The following is a 19,635-nucleotide window of genomic DNA, read 5'->3' on the forward strand; positions in this document are numbered from 1 at the left end:
GCCTAGGTATTTAATACGACCCGATCCGTTAGCTCATGTCGAAAATGAGACCCACAGTCGAAAGAGCAGCTGCAGTAACAAGCTGGACCCCTGTAGCCCCGAAACGAGAGATGAGACGCAGCTGTGAGAACCTCCCTCCTTTTGCACGGACACTATTGCCTCCCCCTCTTGTCCATGCATGGAACTATAACAGAACTTAATGGATGAACTTTGCTGAAGGGGATGGACAGTTTTCTGCAGGGACTGAAGATGAGCTCCTCATCGAAAAGACAAAGACAACCGCTTGGTTGGGGATCCTGACCAGCTTACTGAGTGACCCACAGGGCACTGAGAAAAAGTCACATTCCCTCCCCCCCCCCAACCTGGCTTTGTGTCTCCCCCAGAAAAGTTTCCAATGGAAGGTCCTGAGAGTTTCAGAATTAAAGGAAACATGGTCCAATCGAAGACATGGATGATTCGTACAAGTCTCAGTTTTAATCATTTCTTTTTAAAATGCATTTTTTTGGGAGAGAGAAGGTGGGATGGGTTTTTTAAAATGTACCAAATCTATCTTCATTGTCATAGACTGGAGGGTTTCCACAGGTGATTGTTGCACCAGGTGTTTCAGCCACCCATCCAGTCCAGAAGCAAGGCCACATTATGTACAAAGCAAAAGAGCTTCAAAACTGAAAACAATGAAGCATTCCGGTGGTGGTTACTTATGATTTGCTAGGTATCTTTATCCTCTAGACATGTGTTGCCATGTCCTATAAGAGGAAATCTGGTAAACACAAGGAATCAGATTAGAGTGGTCATAACTGTCATGAGAATCGGCTGTAACCATTTGCTGGAGACTCAAGATGTCCATTTGGGTAGAGTTGTTTACAGAAGGGACAACAACTTCATTGTTGGATGAGCGCTGTCAAGCTGCAAGGGGCCTTGACTAAGTATCTTATTGAGTTATCTTCCTTGAGTTAGGAACACACCTCTCCATTACAAAACATGTGTCTATTCCCATCCTATAAACCAGGGATGGGGAGCCTGTGGGCCTTCAGATGCTTTTTGGCTTCCATCAGCTCCAGGCAGCATGAGTAGCAGCCCATGATGTTGGGAGTTGGAGTCTGACAGTGTCTGGAGGTCCACATTTCCTTTATCTGCTTGCAACTGATAAACTGGTGACCATTCGTGATATAATTTAGAGGCATTTGTCTGAGAGGAGATGGAAGTTTGCTAGTAAACTTGCTAGACTCAAAAGTGGTACTTGGCGTGGTTGTGTGTGTGTGTGTGTGTGTGTGTGTAAGGGTCTAAGAATGAATATCTGCTGTTCATCTTTTCCACTGACTCTACCTCTTCCTGGCCTGAGTGGTCGTGGTTGTTTTAAAGAAAATAATTACCCACAAGTCGCCAGTGAGGGGTCAGGAAACAGTGACTTTGCTCTGGTTTGGCTTCATGCAAAACACTAGGTTACGTAAATACAATCCTGGTAACAATACACACAACATAACAGGCTGTTTTTGACTATGTAACTTCTATTTCAAACACAATTCAACATATAATATCTCACAAGGTGTAATTCCATAGACCAACACATCATGCAAACAGAACATATCGAGAGAAATCAAAGTCCAATGGATGGTCAGGAGATAAAGTCCATTCAGTTCCTAAACTGGCATATTGGCAATAACCACAATATGGTGACAAGGATTCCAGGATGCAGTGGCGTAGCGTGGGGGGTGCAGGGGGGGCCGGCTGCACCGGGCGCAACATCTGGGGGTTAGGGCAAATCCACGGGTTAGGGGGCGCAAATCCACGGGTTAGGGGGCGCAAATTACTTGCCTTGCCCCGGGTGCTGACAACCCACGCTACGCCACTGCCAGGATGATACCTTGTTTCGCCCAACCGGGCTTTGTCAGCCATGCATACTCTAAATTAAACAAACATGATATAAAATAATCCTTATACAAACCAAGTAACACAATATACAAATTAAACAACAAGTTTATATACCATATTCTTGTATGACAGAAACATGGAACAAAATAAATTCCGTTAATCCAATCACTGGCCAAAGTTCCTTTTTATACAGAGAGGCAGTATAGATTCTAACGCAGGTGGCTACAATTTCTGTAAATGTTACTGAGAGAGACCATATTTTCATGTTTAACGAAATTAATGATGTACCTTTAAGAATTAACACTTCCCGCCGGAGCGGTACCTATTTATCTACTTGCACTTTGACATGCTTTTGAACTGCTAGGTTGGCAGGAGCTGGGACTGAGCAACTGGAGCTAACCCTGTCATGGGGATTCAAACCGCTGACCTTCTGATCAGCAAGTCCTAGGCTCTGTGGTTTAGACCACAGCGCCACTTGCATCCCTAAAGCCCTCCTTATTAGAAAACTCATATTGTGGTTATTGCCAATATGCCAATTTAGGAACCGAATGGATACTGGCCATGGTGGCTGAGGCTGATGGCATGCAACAACATCTGGAGCACTACAGATTTTTCATCCCCTATTTTTCAGTGTACGTGCCTCAACATCATCAGAGTCTGCAAAAAGCCAAAGGAGAGATGTAATGTTGCAACAGTGGAATATTCCATTTGGTTCTAACTTGGTAGCATTTTCTTTTCCTCATGAGTGAAACTAGAGAGACAATACTCTGTCACACCATGACTAAAATCTGATAGGACCCATGCAGGGCCAGAGAAAGTTCCTTTGGGGGACCAGATCCAGCAGCTACTGGGGTTGTGGGGGGAGAAATTCAGTTCAGTACGCATTTAAAGGGGAGCCTACCTAATTAGTACTCCTGAAACAATATATAAATCAAACTGGAGCAATCCTTCAACATTTGCACACCTCTGGATTTTGCAATGCACTTCCTACAGCCAAGCAAGGCATACAGAATGCCTTGCTGATAGGATAAAATGTGCATTAAAAATACCTGTGTTAATAATAAACAGGAAAATGCATTATGTTAGAGGGAATTAAGTGCAATCTATTTGGAGAAATTCACAGCATAAAGTTGATGAATTTTCATGAGGACTTAAAATAATAATAATGCACAAATTGAGGCAAAAATGTTGAGAACTGAAGACTGAAAAATGGGAAACTGAGAGAAACCAAAATTAATAGATTTGCCCCTCTCTCCCTGTTATCCATCCCTGATTTTGTTTGTTTCTCATTCCAAAGGACCAACATGACTTAACAGAAGAGAAATTCATTGTCCCTCTTCGTTGCCCAAATTTGATGAAGCAGCATCTAAAACTAGAGTGATGGCATTATGGTGGTTTCATTTTTTCCTATTGATCTTTATATGAAACATTACTTGCTTAACACATCTTACCTTAAAAAAATTCATAGATTACTTCTAAAGTGTAAATTTACATCTACTGAGACATTCAAAGAAAAACAATGTATTTAGCAATGGCTGATGGACTACTGAATTCAAATGTTTAATTTTTCTATTACTTTCAATCAGAAGACACATGTAAAATATATATTTTATTTTTGTAACTGTCCTGCCAGCGGACATTCATAAAAAGGAAGAATATTTATCTACAAAATGTTCTGTCAAGGAAATGTATTCTTGGCTTACTTGGGTATCATTTTAATGATATGAACAAATTTGTTCTGTTTATGAAATTATATACAGGTGACTCTCCACTTATGCTGGAGTTATGATTCCAGGGATTGTACCTAAAGCCAAAATTGCATATAGTCGAAATACATTGGGTTCAATGGCAGGTAGGATTGCCAACGTTTCCCCCCTATACACCTGCCCCCTTTCCACCCCCGTCTTAATTTATCTTATTTTTTTAATTGCCAAGTGTTTAAAGCTGAATGTTCACAAATTAAATGTGCCTAAGTTGCAAGTTATCTGTACTGTTTCCAAATATACGGGAGGGTGATGATTTATATAAGGAGTGTTTATCAATTTATACCCCTATATCACAAACAGAAAACTTTGATCTTGAAGAACTTTTTCAGACTGTAGAGATGGTTGGGTTTTTATTTATTATTTTATTTGGACAAAAAAAATATATGATGGCAATAAAATAAAAAAAATGTTCAAATTTCTGAGGGATGTTTTGAACTCTAAATTGCAGTGTCATAAATGTGAACTTAAAATACTGAGTGTTGGGGGAATGAGAAACTGAGCACAGTGAAATTGACACATTCATCCATTCCTTTTTGAAAAATGGAACCAACTTCCATTGAGGGAAGAGATTGCAGCCGCATCAGCTTCAACAAAGTTTTACTTTGGTAGCAAGTGAGTGGGTGGGGGAACCCACTGGGCTACTTCTTAGACTTGGCATCAAGTTCAGTCTTTAAGCAGCCTTCTTGCTCCCCAACATTTCCTGAAGGGCTTTCATAGGCAACCACACAGTCTTCCCTCATGTCAGCTGAGTCAGCCTCCGTATGCTCACCAGGCAAGCTTGTGCTTTCCTCTTCAGCCAGAAGGGGGAAATTGATCTGGCACATTTTCTGAACCAAAGGGCAGCTTGATGTGACAGTTGCGGCCTCTTCATATCCACCCCCTTGAAAGCTTGAATAAATCATGTTGCTGCAGCTCGTATCAGAGGAAGGAAGCTCCAGCAGCCACAGATTCTCATCTGTCGTGAAGAGGAGGCCAATAGGAGTGTCATAGCAGCAATTCAGATCCATTGCTTTGGAAGATGAGCCAATACCATCCTCTTTACATTCTGCAAAACATGGATTGGCAGTACCAATGGCAAAAGACTCTAAAGGCGCTTCTGCATCCAGGATTTCTTCACTCAAGGTTCTGAGGCTCACGCCCCTTGGAGGGTACATGTCCACTCTGTGGTCAACCACCATCTTAGCTTCTAATGTCCCCACAACCCCCAAGCTCCTATCCTGACCTTTTAGAATCAATTGCATGGTGTTCTTAGCCGGTGGGAAGACAGTGGCAAGAGCTGTTGGGTTGGCCAGAGAAGGCATCTCGAAATCACCTTCATTCTGCCCATGATGAGGAATTCCACAGGAAGGGTGAAGGGCTGATAAAGAGATTGGTTGCCAGACGTCTTCCAACCTCAACCTCTCAGCATTGTGGTGCAGACCAAGGGCTGCTTCATGTTCTGCAGGATGAAACATAAAATTAGGGATTGTATGCTTCTTTCATTTGTTTATGATGTTCCAAGTTTTCCAACTGATAAAGAGATGCACACAATCTCCTGCTCCCGCCTCCCAATCACATTTAATTAGGGAATTAAACCCTAAACTCTTTTTTGGAGAGCAAGAGCCAAATGGCCATTGGTCTTGAGTACAAGGCCAATGGTGGGGTGGGAATGGGGCTCATAATCTCAGTTCTCCTTCTGTATTTAGGAAGTAAAGCCTGATGATGGAGATGAATGTAAGAACACCGTAAGAGCCTGCTGGATCAGGCCAATGGCCCATCTGGGTCCACCATCTTGTTCCCTCAGTGGCCAACCAGATTCCTGTGGGAAGCCCAGAAGAGGACCTGGGCACAAAAGCACACTCCCCCTCTGTGGTTTCCAGCAACAGGTATTCAGATGCATTGTTGCCTCCAGCTGCTGAGGCAGAGCATAGCCATTGTGGCTAGTAGCCACTGAAAGCATTATTCTCCATGAATTTGTCTATCCAGCCATCCAGCCATAATCAAAGAATTAAACAAATAAATATTCAGATGCATCTCAATATGGAGAATGTGTTGTGGCCCCTGAAAACACCTCCATAACCCCTTATCTCTTCCTTCTCTAGTTATAGGTCTGGTAAAAGGGGGGGGGGATACATGTTGTAGTGACATTGCATAATGATGCCACAACATGCATCCTATTTTAACCAGACATTATCAAAGGAGGAAGAGCCAGGGCTGCTGTTGTGGTCAGTGGACATGTGCTCCCTGCTTTTCTCCATGCTGCTGCTAAACTGCCCCACTTGAAAAATGATAATGCATGCTCAATGTTACCTTTCAGGTGGACTTTGTCAGTGGAAGACCATTGGGTAGCTTTATCCAGCTTTCTGGAGGTCCTAGGGGTGGTCCTCTGTTGAGTGTGCCCCCTCTGAGCTATCCAATACTGGTTGGGTTCCTCTCTATCGTTTCTATGTTTCCGCATTCTTGTGGTGGTGGGTACATTCCTTGACAAGGAAATGTCTGGGCCTTGTTGCTGGATCCCAGCTTTTCTATGTTCAAGAACTCTTGTTCTGGCCTGTGTTGTAGTATCCAAGCATTGGGAGTTGCTCCCTCCTTCCTCAGGATATTGTGCAATGGACAGCATTTCAGTGCACGCATCCTTTGGAGACCTGAGGCTGTAATCCTCTGACTGGCTGGGCACATTGGAAAGGCAAGAAGTGGAAGTCATGCCACAGTATGGAGGGCTGTGCAGATCATCTGGTCGCTTCCTCTGCTGTTTTCTTCTGCCCTGGCTTGGCAAGGAGGAATAGCCTTTGGAATAAATATCAGTCTTCCAAGATGACTGTCCATTTCTGGTTGGGTGCTTAGAATGGCTTCCCTCTGTGAAGCGTTCTCCATACAGTTTCTCTCCAGAGGCTTTTCTGCATCTACGAGATGTGCCACTACCACCCTGGTAGTGATGACTAGGACTTCCAGACATTGACATGTTCTTCTTCTTTGTTGCCAGCCAACTATGGGTAGTAGAGTTCAATCCACTCCGAGCCAACTCTTTTCTCTTGGAAGGGGTCTTGTAAAACATGGAAGAGTCTCTCTCCATCTTGAGGGCACTTCCATCTGGAAAATCTATATGGACCAAAGCTTCGGGGTCCTGAACACCACCAAGCTGAGTCTCTGGGTGTGATATCTGTCCATCCAACTGGTGATCGACTCCTTCCCTCAACTCTGAAAACATGAAAAGCCAGAGGGAGAAAACACAAATCCTACATCACAAATACAGGTGACAAATGAAACGCACACATGCATCAATAAAAATTAAGTTGGGAAATTTGTTTGGAGTGCTCCATTAACCAGAGGCCCTCAGCTGCATTTCTATCTAACTCTGTCTGTCTGTCTGTCTCTCTGCCTCTCTGCCTCTCTGTCTATTTCTCTCTCCATGGCAGTGAAGAAGAGGGAGAGAAGGGAGTAGCAGAGAGAAAGAGAAGGGGGAAAGCTGGACAAAGGGAAGTTCCACAGATTTTTGGCTCTTGCTCTGCCCATCAATGGCTTTGACCACACCCGCCACCAGCATGCAGACCCTTGACTGATTGCCCCCAATTTAAAGTAACCTTAACAGACACAAAGTCACCGAACCCTGAACTACATGAACCTGATTTATTTATTCAGCTTGTTTCATCCAGGAAAATCTGCTGGTAAAGATACAAGTCATTTCCACGCCATACATTTAAAACACATGGCTCCCCCCCCCCAAAAAAAAGAAACCTAGGAACTGTAGGTTGTTGGGAAATACAGCCTGTGAGGGATAAACAACAGTTCCCTGGATTCTTTAGGAGAAACCATGTGCTTTAAAATGTATAGTGTGGAGGAATCCATAGTATAATCAAATGCTTACAAGTCTTGGATGGTTTCTCTGTTCCCTGTTGGTCACTCACCATGTTTCTTCCACTCCATCTGATGTAAAGTTGCATGATGGATGCATGGGCAGCAGGATCCTGCACCCCTCTTTGCAAATGATTGCTCCTGACTGCCATGGGCTCTGGTAGATCTAGAGGCATCATTCACCCTGTTGATACATCCCCTGTGTGCCAGGCAGCAAGATAGGCTGTCTCCTTTCTCATGAAGAGTCACAACGGTTTTACCCACAGGATCCGTCGATAAAAAGGCAACCACTGGCCTCTTGAGGAAAGATTTGGCCTGTCCCAAATCTTGTGCTCTACATGTTCCACAGAAGCAGCCACAGAATGGCCCTCTAGCAATGTTGACCCCTTCAGAATGGCTTGCAGCATTCTCCATGATGGGAAAACTGGAAGGTTTCGGTGGGTCCACGTTTGAGGTCCTCTGTTTGCTTGAGAACATTTTGGTCGATTTCTTTTGAGACGGTGGTTTGTCTTTAGTCTGCTTTGCAAAGGGGGTGCAGTTACAATAGTTGGGAATGCAGCAACAGATGACCAGGCCTGGAATTAAACCAACGAGGAGTCCTCCTGCACCCATGGAGATAAAGCATGGTAGAGATGAATGGTCAGCTTCATGACTGCAATTTATTTTGTCTGCTTTATTCTATTTGCATCCCAGGCTTCCTCCAAGCAGCTTATAGTGGCATGCATTGGGAAGGGAGTTGCCCTAGACAAGGTCAGGCTATCTTTCCATCAAGCTCAGTATTGTCTGGACCAGGGGTTGGGAAGCCCTGGCCTGTGGCTTCATACAGCCTGCAAGCAGATTTCATCCAGCCCTCAGGGTGCCCCCCCACCCAACAGAAAAGAAACAAAGCACAAGGACTTGGACATTGGGCAAAGTATGAAATCCCAGCTCTTCCTTTTCCAAAAAAGATCTTGGGAGTGGTCTGTAGCTCAGTAGCAGAGCATCTGCTTTGTTGGCAGATGGTCCTAGGTTCAATCCCTGGCTTCTGCAAGTAGGGCTGGGAGAGACTCCCTGTCTGAAACCCTGGAGAGCCACTGCCAGTCAGTGTTGACAATACTGCCCTAGATGGACCAACAGCCTGAGTTGGCATTAAGGCAGCTTCTTATGTTCCTATCTGATGCAAGAACATCAAAGCAGAAGGAAAAATGTCCCAGTGGGGTGGGGTGATGGACTTGTCCTCCTTCCAATTACACAAAAGGTGCCTATTTGTTTTGAAGTTGGGTGCAGGCAATATTTGGAATGCAACTACATTTTGAAATCTGAAGCTGTAAATAACTGTAAGGCAGGGTGTGCATTGGCTTTGTTTACGTTCTTCTACATTATGTCCTTTGTACGGTTCAACTACATTTAAAGAAAAAACTATCTAACACTGTTTAGCAAATATTGTAAAAATAGTGTAGTCAGAAAACGATGGTTACAGGAATGGTGATTCTGCTACTGTTATTGGTGGGATTGCAGCATTTAGGTGACTAACTGACTAAGTTAATCAATTCAAAGCATTTTGATTTGTCAAAAGGTCCAGCTTTCAAACATGCGCTTAAATAGCATTTACCTAGAAAGCCATAAAAAAAGCTGAGGTTCAATAGAGCTGATGGCAGGAGGTGTGTGGTTGGGGATGGAGAGGGAGACAGAGAGATACAATCTCCAGGCCTGATGCTCATCACTTGGTGTCCTGCAAAGTTGGGGGGTCTATCACAAACAATGTCATCGAGATACTGGATTTTGGCCACCAGTGGCTCCATAGATCTTGCCAGTTGGCAATTGCACTCCCATGGGTTTTTGTGAAGAAATAAGAAGTTTACAGAACCTGGAAGGATGGGCAAGACACTCAACCTGTTTTGGAACAGTAGAAGATGTTTGAGTGTTTGCAAAGGCTGAAAAACCTCGTGGTTGATGAACATGATTTTGTTGCTTGATAAGTCCAGTTTGGTCAACAGAGGCAATCCATAGAAAGTGTCCATTGGAAGATACTGGATCAAATTAGAAGACACAACCAGTTCATCCAGCTTGGCCAGGCTTTCAAACGTTCTTGGAGGGAGGTATGCAATTCTGTTGGCCCCAAGGAAGAGTTTGCTGAGTATTGGCATCTCTGAGAACCATGACCTTCTCAATATGTCCAAACTATTGTTGGTCAGAATCAATTCATCCAGGAGCAGAAGACCTGAGAAAGCCATTGGCTGAACCATGCAACTAAGGAGGTGGTTGTTGCTGAGATTCAATACCCTCAGACGGTTGGCATGAATTGTGGAAAAGGTGAGGTTGGTCAGGGATGAAACTAGGAATCCAGTGATTGACAGGAACTGGAGGTTGGAGAATTTTGTGAAGGACAGTGGAGGAATCTCACTAAGGTTCCCATGACGTAGGTGTATCTTCTCTGTGTAACTTGACAAACCTACTAAGACTGAATACAGGAGGAAGGGGTGGGAGAGGGTGGGGAGACACTTAGACAGAAAACTACAAGGCAAAGCAACATTTGGACTTATGACTTCTTACTGGAAATACACAGGGTATGGTAATTCACATTCTGCACTGAGGGAAGCAGGATTCTGCAATTTGCATACATCGTGCAGAAAAAGCCTATGTGCAATGGTGCTTCTCTTTTGTTTTTTTATTTATTTATTACATTTGCATTCTGCTCCTTCTCTCAGGATTATCTACATAAGAGGCAGGCAACTGTGGCTCTCCAAATCTGGCCAAACTACATATCCCATCACTCTTGGTCATTGGCCATGCTGGCTTGGGCTGATGGGAGTTACGAGTGCCCCAGGTTCCTGAGCCCTGAGATATCTATGTCTATATCATTAGTTCCTCCCTCACCCATTTTATCCTCATAACGACACTGTGAGGTGTGTTGAGATGTGTGTGGCTGGCACATAGTCACCAGGGGTCACAATGGCTTAATGGCAACTTGAATCTAGGCTTCCCTATTCCTAATCCAACACTCCAGCCATCACACCACACTGGATCTCATGGTAATAGTTTTTGAAGTACAACCACCACCAATAAAATGTATTGTAGCAAAATACTCTTAAAATGTGCATTTCAGAAATTCCCCCCAGACGTCAATTCTGCCTTTGAAATCCCAGTAATGTTCAGGAAAATCCAGATGCATGGCAGTCCCATCAGATAATGATAGTTGGTGCATTGCAGAACTGCTTAGCCCACAGGTGGGGAGCCTCAGGCCTGGAGGGCAAATGTGGCCCTCCAGGCCTCTCTGCTTGTCCTTTGGAACTCTCCCCAGGTCACACTCTATCTTCTTCCCAGGCCACACCCCACACTGGCCTTGCTTCACACCTTCCTTCAATGGCTGGAACATCCTCGAACTCTGATCATGCTTCTTGCTTGCCTGGACAGAGGCTTTGGAGAGGCACATGAGTGTGTGTAGAAACTTGCCTACTGTACAAAGGTAAAAGTTAAATGCATTGCTCTGCCCACTTTCGGATCTGGCTGTGCTCACCACTGACATGTAGTCCTCAGAAAGCTGCCCATAAGGAAACATGTCCCACGTGCTAAAAAATTTCCCCGTCCCCGACTTATCCACTGAGACAGTTACAGGAAGTGATGGGGAGGAGGAAGCGGAAGCGTGGGTTTGAGTGGGGCAGACTCACCTTCTGAGAGTGCTGAGACTTGCTCACATTTTGCTGCAGATACAGAGCAGGACTGACACCGGGGAGGACAGAGCAGGGCAGCTTCCTTGGAAAGCAGCAGCAGCTGCAATGCACCGAACACCACCATACCTGTTCAGTACAAAGCAGAGGAAACTCAAATCTCTCTTGGAGTCCCTTCAGAGAGTCCCTTTGGTTCCCAGGAGTGATGATGCTGCAATAAGGAGGAGCTGCAAAGTAGACTCTCTTTGTCCATGGAGGCTGCTCCTCTGGAGTGAATGGGGAGCTCCCCACACCAGCCTTAGCCCTCAACCAGCCTTCTAACTTTCAGCCCAGCCCAGGAGGTAGAACAACCTGCTAGCTTCCTCCTACTTAGTCTCCCTTGTAGAATGCAGTGGGGAGGAGAATAGGAGCAAAACCAGAATTAGTTGGCTCCATGTTAATGGAAGACAATCTTACTTGGCTATGAGTGATCCCAGCGGACACTAGCCACCACTGCTTTCTGTGACCTTGTACTTCTGACCTCAACAAGCAGTAGTGTCCCAGCAGGAGTTGAAAAATAATGTCCCAGGTGCCAATATCAGTATGGAAAAGCACAACTCATCCCTCAGACTAGTGCCGTCTTAAACTCAGTCTACATACACAAGGAGCTAAATCAGAGCAGGCTGGATTATATGGCTTTTGCCTTCAGCTGTGGGGAATCTCATTTTTGCAAGATAGCATTATGCAGGAAAACTTCCCTACATATAAAACACAGCAGGGAAATGGGCTGGATCAAAACTTTGCTCCCTGGCATGCTGGATTTTTTTTACTTACAGGGATTTATTTATTTTTTTACATTCACAAATGACTCGCCCTCACCTGTAGCCTGAAGTGGTACAGTCCATTATGCCACCTCAATAGGCCTACCATCTCATTCTTACAAATGCGTAGACCACATATGCACCCCTAATTTAATGTTTGTTGGGCTTGACTCCCCCTTCTTCAATGAATGAGACCAGGATTCAGAGTGGGGGGAAGAATTGTCCTCAGGGCCAGCCCCAAAAGCATCTAACATACTTGAAGGAGTCATGGAGCCAGAACCCCAGTTTCAAAGACATCATGTTGAGGACTGCATCTCAGAAGCTCCAGTGCAATTGGAATCTATAACTCTCTATTGAAGTAAACGTCTATTGGAAGACACTGCCCCGCGTTAAATGAAGAGGCCCCTCTCAGTGAAAGGGGAACTACCTACTGAGACAGGGCCTTGGCTCCTGTATAAAGCTCTGTCCAAAAGTAACTGGTGCTGAAGCAACATCTGAGCTCTGCCCTTATGAACAGTAGTATTCGGCCTAAGACCTGTGTGAAGTTGTCCAAGGCACCCTGGCCTCTGCTGAGGTCAGTGCTTCCATCAGGACAATGTAGCCCTCAGTATCATCTGGCTCTTTGCACGCTGCTGATCACCCACTCTTGCTCCCTGGGTCACCCACTCTATTATATACGCTTCTGGTTCATGTGTGTACGAGAGAGGTAAAGAAGGGCTGGGGTGCCACAGAGAGAGGAAGAAAAAAAATAGTAATGCATTCTTTCAGTGCTCGGACTCCTCCCACTTTTATGTTCTGGTTTCACCCACCATTGGTTGTGGCTCCTGATTGGCTTTTCCTACAAGGCCACAGCCCTTCCTAGGTATGATTGCCCATCCCTGTCATGATTTAGTCAATTGTCTATCAAGAATCATGTCACCCACTTATATACATGCATTTTTAGAGCTTTATCTTGGATTAAAACTCTATAATTTTGTGAAAAAGGTATTTAAATATACCTTCCTGAAGAAACCAGAGGCCTTCCTCCTGGGCATAGTCGGCCAACTGGTGCCAAAGAAGGATAGAACTTTTTTTATGTATGCTACAACAGCAGCAAGAATACTTATCGCAAAGTATTGGAAGACACAAGATTTACCCACCCTGGAAGAGTGGCAGATGAAGGTGATGGACTATATGGAACTGGCGGAAATGACTGGCAGAATCCGAGACCAGGGAGAAGAGTCGGTGGAAGAAGATTGGAAGAAATTTAAAGACTATTTGCAGAAACATTGTAAAATTAATGAATGTTAAAATGATGCTGGATTGAAATTAAGCGGTCTTAGCAACAAGGTTAATAAGAATATGTAAAAATGGATTGATAACGGATGAAAATATATAGTTATAATATGCTGAGATATAGAGTTAAGATAAATGAAAGAGGGTAAAGATTTGCTGAACTAACTATGTGAACGGGAATACAAAAAAGGGAGGTGTGAGGAGGTCAGGGAAATAAGCAAACGAAATTCAAGATATAAAAAATGGATTTGTTTTTAATTTTTTCTTATTTACTTTTTCTGTATTTTGTATCTTTTTTTCTATGTATTTTTGTATTTTTTGTATTTTTCTTCTTTTTTCTCTTTTTTTCTTTTTATTCTGTAATTTTCTGCTTTTTGTAAAACTTCAATAAATATTTTTTAAAAATAAATAAATAAAACTCTATAATTTTGATACACACCCTGGGGGGCTGCATTTAGTGGACCAAGATGGACAGCTCTCTCCATATGTTCAAACAATATCTAGATATGTGTGTTTTAAAACGAATACTGCAATAACTTACTTTTCCTCAGAGGTACCCTGGGTTTGGCCATTGCAAACTTCAGCTTCGCTATATGATGAGGATCTCGCAAATGCCAGAATATTTATGCCTCTCTGAGATTGTAGTTCCGCAAGTCATCCAGATTTAAGGTTCATGATTGATGAACAATTGCCTGAACAAACCAAACAACTAAAACACTTAACATTGGAGGTAAAATATGTTGAATGCAATGGCTACATCCACACAATATCATTCTACTTAAAATAATCATAAAAAGGTACCCCTGCCCGTACGGGCCAGTCGTGTCCAACTCTAGGGTTGTGCGCTCATCTCAATCAAGAGGCCGGGAGCCGGCGCCGTCCGAAGACACTTCCGGGTCACGTGGCCAGCGTGACGAAGCTGCAGCTGACGAGCCAGCACCAACGCAGCACACGGAAACGCCGTTTACCTTCCCGCTATAAAGCGGTACCTATTTATCTACTTGCACTTAGGGGTGCTTTCGAACTGCTAGGTGGGCAGGAGCTGGAACCGAACAACGGGAGCTCACCCCGCCGCGGGGATTTGAACCACCGACCTTACGATCAGCAAGTCCTAGGCACTGAGGTTTTACCCACAGTGCCACCCGCGTCCCACAAAATAATCATAGCTTTCCACGAAGAATCCAGGAAACTGTTGCTTGTTCAGGGTGCTGAGAGTTGTCAAGGGGCCCCTATCCCCCCACAAAGCAACAATTCCCAGAGTTCCCTGAGAGGATTAGGGGCATCTAGCAACTCCTGGCACTCTTAAACTACCAGTGGCATAGCATGGATGGTGCCAGGGGGGCTGTTGCCCCAAGCATACCATTGGGAGGGGGCCAGAAACCAGGCACCCCCCCTCCACAGAGATCCCTGTTGCTTGCTGTCCATGGCCCTTCCCCACCTGGTGTAAGAGCACCTGCCTTTTGGCAGTGAGGGCAGGGAACACAGAGGGTGAAGAGCACATTTTGTGCCACACCCCTGCCCGACATGTGAGGGCCTGCCTGATGGTGAGAGCTGGGCGAGCACGCTCCACCCCCATCAAGTGTGCATGGGCGTGCAAACAGTGCTACACCCCTGCAAACTATACTTCTGAGGGTTCTTTACATGAAGGCATGGCATTAAATTGGTATAGTAAGTGATTTTAATATATGGTGCAGATGTGGCCAATATCTTACCAGCAGTGGAGTAGTCCTATGTCCCACCGAGTTCAATGAGGTTTACTCCTAGGCAGCGATGGATGAACTTGTCAATTTGAGGTTTCTCATTTTCCTAGTCTGCAAATGAGTTCACCCCAATTTTTTCCACACCAGTTTGCATTCATTAAAACAAAAAGTCTGCACACAAATTTGCCATGTACACAATTTTGTACATATTCTCTCCCCCCCCCCCCGTTGCCCCCCCATGTTGCTACCCCAATCCTGCACATTGGGGTAGGATTTTTTTTTGGGGGGGGGAGGTGTTCGTTGAAAAGGTTTAAGTGTGAATTTTGAAGAATTAGCTGTGTCTGCTCTCAGTGAAAGGTAATGGAAAGCAACCCCAACTTCCATCAGCTGCAGGCAGCATGGCCAAAAGTCAGAGTTGAGGTCCAGCAACATCTGCAGCGCCAGTGCCCTTCTTCCATTAAGATGCAGCCAGGGATGACATGAGTTCAAATTCCCACTCATCAGTGCCACTCATAACATAACCTTGGACCAGTCGCTATCTCTCACTCTCACTGACATGAGATAACCCCTGGTAGTCTGCCCTGAACTGGTTGGATGATAGGCTGGGAGCAAATATTGTATTACTTCCCTTAAACAGGACGCTATACTTCTTTTGATGCAGCATAGAATTGCATTAGTTTTTCATTTTTCTTTTTCCTGTTGCTTCACACTGTTGACTCATGTTAATCTTGTGGCCTACAAAGACCCCTAGGTCATTTTACAAGCCAGGAGTGAAAGCCACCATCCTGTATTTTTGCATCTGATGATTACTGCCGGTCTAAAAAAGCTTACATTTGTCCCTACTGAAATTCATTTTGTTAGTTTTGGTCTAGTTCGCCAATCTGTTAAAGTCATATTGCATCCTTGAATAAGGTAACAAGCTACATTTCATTCCTCCTCCACCTAAGCTGAATGTGCATTGCTTTGTTTTAACATTGAATTGATGCCTCTTTAAGGGAAAAAAAAAACATTCAGGATAAGAAATGATGAAAAGAAGCAGATTTTCAGCCAGATTTTAGACACAAAACTGAACTGTGAATCAGAATGCTGGTGGTGGATATTGTGCATTCTTTGTTTTTATTAAACACAAGATATTTGTCTCCTAACACACTCCTAATATATATCTATATTTATGTGTATCTATATCTATGTGCAATTCTTCATCATGAAACCATGCTAACAGTTACAGATTAAACATCTCCATTGTAAAATACATCCTGAATTACAAGACATCATAAAATATCAAATAAATAAGCAGCAGTGTTTACTGAGCCCATGTGAATATAAAATGGACTAAGTGTCTATTGACTATGGCAGACAACTGAACAGAGGAGCAGACTGCATGCTTAACATGGTAGACCACAGCATAATCTTAAAGCACTTTTATACAACTTAAACAATCATGGCTTCCCCACCCCCCAATAAACAGTCCTTTCCTAAACAATTTGCCGCTGTTTGAATTTCACCAGAAAATAGCAAGTCTTGAAGCACTCCAACACAAAGGAAAATTTGCAAAGAGGATTTCAGTGTATAAAGATTTCTGTAAGCACAGCTTATCAGCTATACCACAAGTCAATAATTTAAGTGCCAACAATATCACATGCATAAATTAACATGTGATGTCAACATGCATCAAAAGATCACACAGTGCAAACCAAATAAATATTCTGGTGGCTTTCTGGATGGTGTTTTTGCCATGGATGCAATATATATTTCCAATAAGGTAAAGGGACCCCTGACCGTTAAGTCCAGTCATGGATGACTCTGGGGTTGTGGCACTCATCTCGTTTTACTGGCCGTGGGAGCCGGCGTACAGCTTCCGGGTCATGTGGCCAGCATGACTAAGCCACTTCTGGAGAACCAGAGCAGCGCACAGAAACGCCGCTTACCTTCCCGCCGGAGCGGTACCTATTTATCTACTTGCACTTTGCTGTGCTTTCAAACTGCTAGGTGGGCAGGAGCAGGGACCGAGCAACGGGAGCTCACCCCGTAACGGGGATTCGAACAGCCGACCTTCTGATCTGCAAGCCCTAGGCTCAGTGGTTTAGACCACAGCACCACCCACGTCCCTTTATATTTCCAATAGTCAACTTAAAAAAAACACACCCAACAACCTCTGCTAAACCCTGTATTTCCTGGTTTGGGGATATAAACTTCAGGAATTAATCACATAACTGTTTCATGTACCAGTTTGTTAAAACTTAAATAGGAGCCTTGAAGGAAAGACAATCAGGACCTGGACCCCAGTACTCAGGGAGAGGGAGTTAACCATTTGCACCACCACCTACCATGCTGCAGCCCTGGTGAAATGCTCTCCCACTCCAGAAGCACTTGGAGAGCAACTGCCATTGATAGCAGCACTGGGCATAACATTAGCTAAGTTCAATATCCAAGAGGATATTGTATTAGGTACATAGCTCAGATTTGCATGAGTGATTTGAATTAGTAGATACCCACCACTGTGCTGATCTCACAGACACAGACTCCGCTGTTCAGAGGAGTCTAGTCACAGTGCCTTGTCTGCAAGCCCTCCCCCTGCCAAATACCCACTGATGGCCATTGCAAGGGGCAGGCAGGATCACCAACTACATTCAACACACCAAGGGGGAAGTCTAGCATGCCCCATAAAACTTATTTTAGTAATGTTGAGGTTGGCCAAACCTCACTGTCCATTCTGAGGGTAATTTTGGAAGGAAGCACAATGAAAAACTGAGCCTGTCAAAAAGCCACATCACAAGAAACATCATGAAAGTTGCACTGAAGGTGCTCAGCATAGGACGTCTCACCATCAAGAACATGGCTTGCAGAATGCCTCCAAGATATTCTAGAATGGCATTGTGAGGAATTGTGTGTAGCTTCCGAAGCCCTCTTTTCCATGAAACCACAGGAAGCATCCTCTTTTACCAGTGCCAGATCAGCATTGTCCACTAATCCTGTTTCATTATATATGTATATGTCATTAAATCATAGAATTGTAGAGTTAGAATATGACCCCAAAGGTCATATTCATCTTCTTGCTATGCAGATTATATATATTGATTGATTGATATAATTGTATCCAACATTAGCTCTAGACTGATTTGAAATTAATGATTATGGCTAACTTGAATATTAATTCCAGTAGGTTTACTCTCAGTAGAACGTAGATAGATACAACTCCTCTCTCTCTCTCTCTCTTTACTACAAAGATGAATGTACAAAGCATTAAACTGGAGTCTGATGTGATCTACTTGGATTTGGTTGGGGGCTGATTCACTGAACGTTTCCTGTGGGTCTGTCTCCATCTTTCCCTAGTCCACCTCCCACGATTCTCCACAACTTCATGCAGGAGGCTGGCATAGTTATACTCGTCGTTTTCAAGTGAGATCTCATCATACAGGGGCAGACTAGTGGAAGCAACATCAGCTGAAGAGAGCGGAGAGGGATGACTTCCCTGACGGACTTTAGATTGAGCAGATACTGGTTTTGATGACTGTTTCCTTTTCACAGCTGTGGGGCCCCTCATTGTTTTGAGTCCAGACTGTGAGGCAACTGCTGCTTTTGATTCTTGATGAAGTGAAAACTCGGGTTGGTTAGCTGGTTTTACCTCTGTGTTTAATTCAGTTCTGCCACTGACTATGTGATCACCCTCTTTGGGGCATGTGCTCAGATCATGCTGTCTTTGCAGATCTACAGTGAATTCAGATTTTCCAACATTTGTTGGCTCTAAGGCAATTTCGGCCCTTGATTCTTGATGATATGGAAACTCTGTTTCCTTGGCTAGCTTTGCCTCTTGGTTTAATCCAAGCTGACCATTATCGAAACGCTGACATGCCTTCCTGGGATGAACCTCTAGCCACTCTTCCTGAAATTCTGAACTCCCAACATCCAGTTTCTCTTCAAGGTTGAGAGTAGGCAGGAGGAACTGTCCTTTAAATGATTCTCTAATACTTAACACATTAGACCTCTGCCCCAAACATTTTATCTCATAAGGCCATGTCAAAGCGCGCTTCAAAGAAACTGAGCAGCTTCCGCCTGCTTTTATAACCACATCTTTTTTAGGTGGGACATCAATTTGCTCTTCAACTGTTGTCGTAGCAACACTTAAATATAAGAAGGGTTCGGGATTTTCAGCACTGTCACAGCCTTTACTATCATCATTCACAGATGCTCCCAAAATACAATTTTCCTGCAAACTTTTTGTTGCCACTTCTGAAGTAACTTTCATATCTGGAGTTTCTAGATATACTTCAGTCGGGAATGAGCTCACATTGCAGTGCCTCTGAAATTCCTTTCTGTTGTCTGTTTCTAGCTTGTGGTAATACCACAGTTCCATAAAGTTGCACAGGTCCTCACTTCTCATGTGCATTTTTTCATTTAACAGTGTGAAGGGAGTTGTTAGATGCCCTTGCTTTTCATCAGCCAAATTGGTGGCCTGACATGGTCTGGGGCAGAACTCTGCCTGCAACAGTATGGCTGAGGCAGACTTGGCACGAACTCTCAACAGCCTAGAGTGAGACATCACCCCTGTCTCTGTGATTCTGATCTTTCCATCAGTCAGTCTGTGTTCAGCCATGGAATCAACACAGTCAGATGGTTGACCATTGGTGGTTAGATCAGTCGCTTCTTTGCTTGGCTGGATTTGTTGATTACTGCGTTTCACCATCCAGATCAAAAGCAGCATCAGAATGAACGAAATCAACACTGCCCAAAAGTAAAAAAGAAA

The 19,635-nt window shown here is 44.0% G+C and overlaps 2 protein-coding genes across 16 annotated transcripts in view; one reads left to right on the top strand and one right to left on the bottom strand.

The window, feature by feature from the left end:
- The window catches only part of KCNT1 (potassium sodium-activated channel subfamily T member 1), a 207,799-nt gene extending 207,349 nt beyond the window's left edge, over positions 1-450 (top strand). For all 14 annotated transcript variants that reach the window (XM_083597183.1, XM_083597193.1, XM_083597191.1 and 11 more), the window contains one exon: positions 7-450. In XM_083597183.1, the coding sequence (XP_083453309.1) occupies positions 7-127 (121 nt within the window). In that variant the 3' untranslated portion in view covers positions 128-450. The remainder of the gene's footprint in view (positions 1-6) is intronic.
- Positions 451-3,980: 3,530 nt separating this feature from the next.
- Positions 3,981-17,735, bottom strand: LOC310754838 (uncharacterized protein). 2 transcript variants are annotated; one of them, XM_083597239.1, is made up of 8 exons: positions 17,717-17,735; positions 14,904-15,002; positions 13,733-13,883; positions 11,117-11,245; positions 9,061-9,909; positions 7,523-8,071; positions 5,928-6,815; positions 3,981-5,076 (listed from the first exon to the last, which is right to left on the bottom strand). In XM_083597239.1, the coding sequence occupies exons 3-8, from the start codon at positions 13,761-13,763 to the stop codon at positions 4,277-4,279; spliced, it is 3,246 nt and encodes a 1,081-aa protein (XP_083453365.1). In that variant the 5' UTR covers positions 13,764-13,883; positions 14,904-15,002; positions 17,717-17,735; the 3' UTR covers positions 3,981-4,276. The 2 variants fall into 2 exon arrangements, with proteins under 2 accessions (XP_083453365.1, XP_083453364.1); XM_083597238.1 differs by lacking the exon at positions 17,717-17,735 and adding an exon at positions 17,388-17,708.
- Positions 17,736-19,635: the final 1,900 nt, after the last annotated feature.

Source organism: Podarcis filfolensis, assembly GCF_964270895.1.
Source record: "Podarcis filfolensis genome assembly, chromosome: Z".
Lineage (NCBI taxonomy): Eukaryota > Metazoa > Chordata > Lepidosauria > Squamata > Lacertidae > Podarcis > Podarcis filfolensis.

Excerpts from the sequence above, each read along its gene's own strand:
- LOC310754838 (XM_083597239.1), bottom strand. The coding sequence starts at position 13,763 with ATGGCCAAACCCAGGGTACCTCTGAGGAAAA. Across the intron at positions 11,246-13,732 it reads CAGGGTACCTCTGAGGAAAA|GTATGGTGGTGTTCGGTGCA; the intron begins GTAAGTTATTGC and ends TGTACTGAACAG. Across the intron at positions 9,910-11,116 it reads AGTCTCAGCACTCTCAGAAG|TCTTAGTAGGTTTGTCAAGT; the intron begins GTGAGTCTGCCC and ends TCCTGTATTCAG.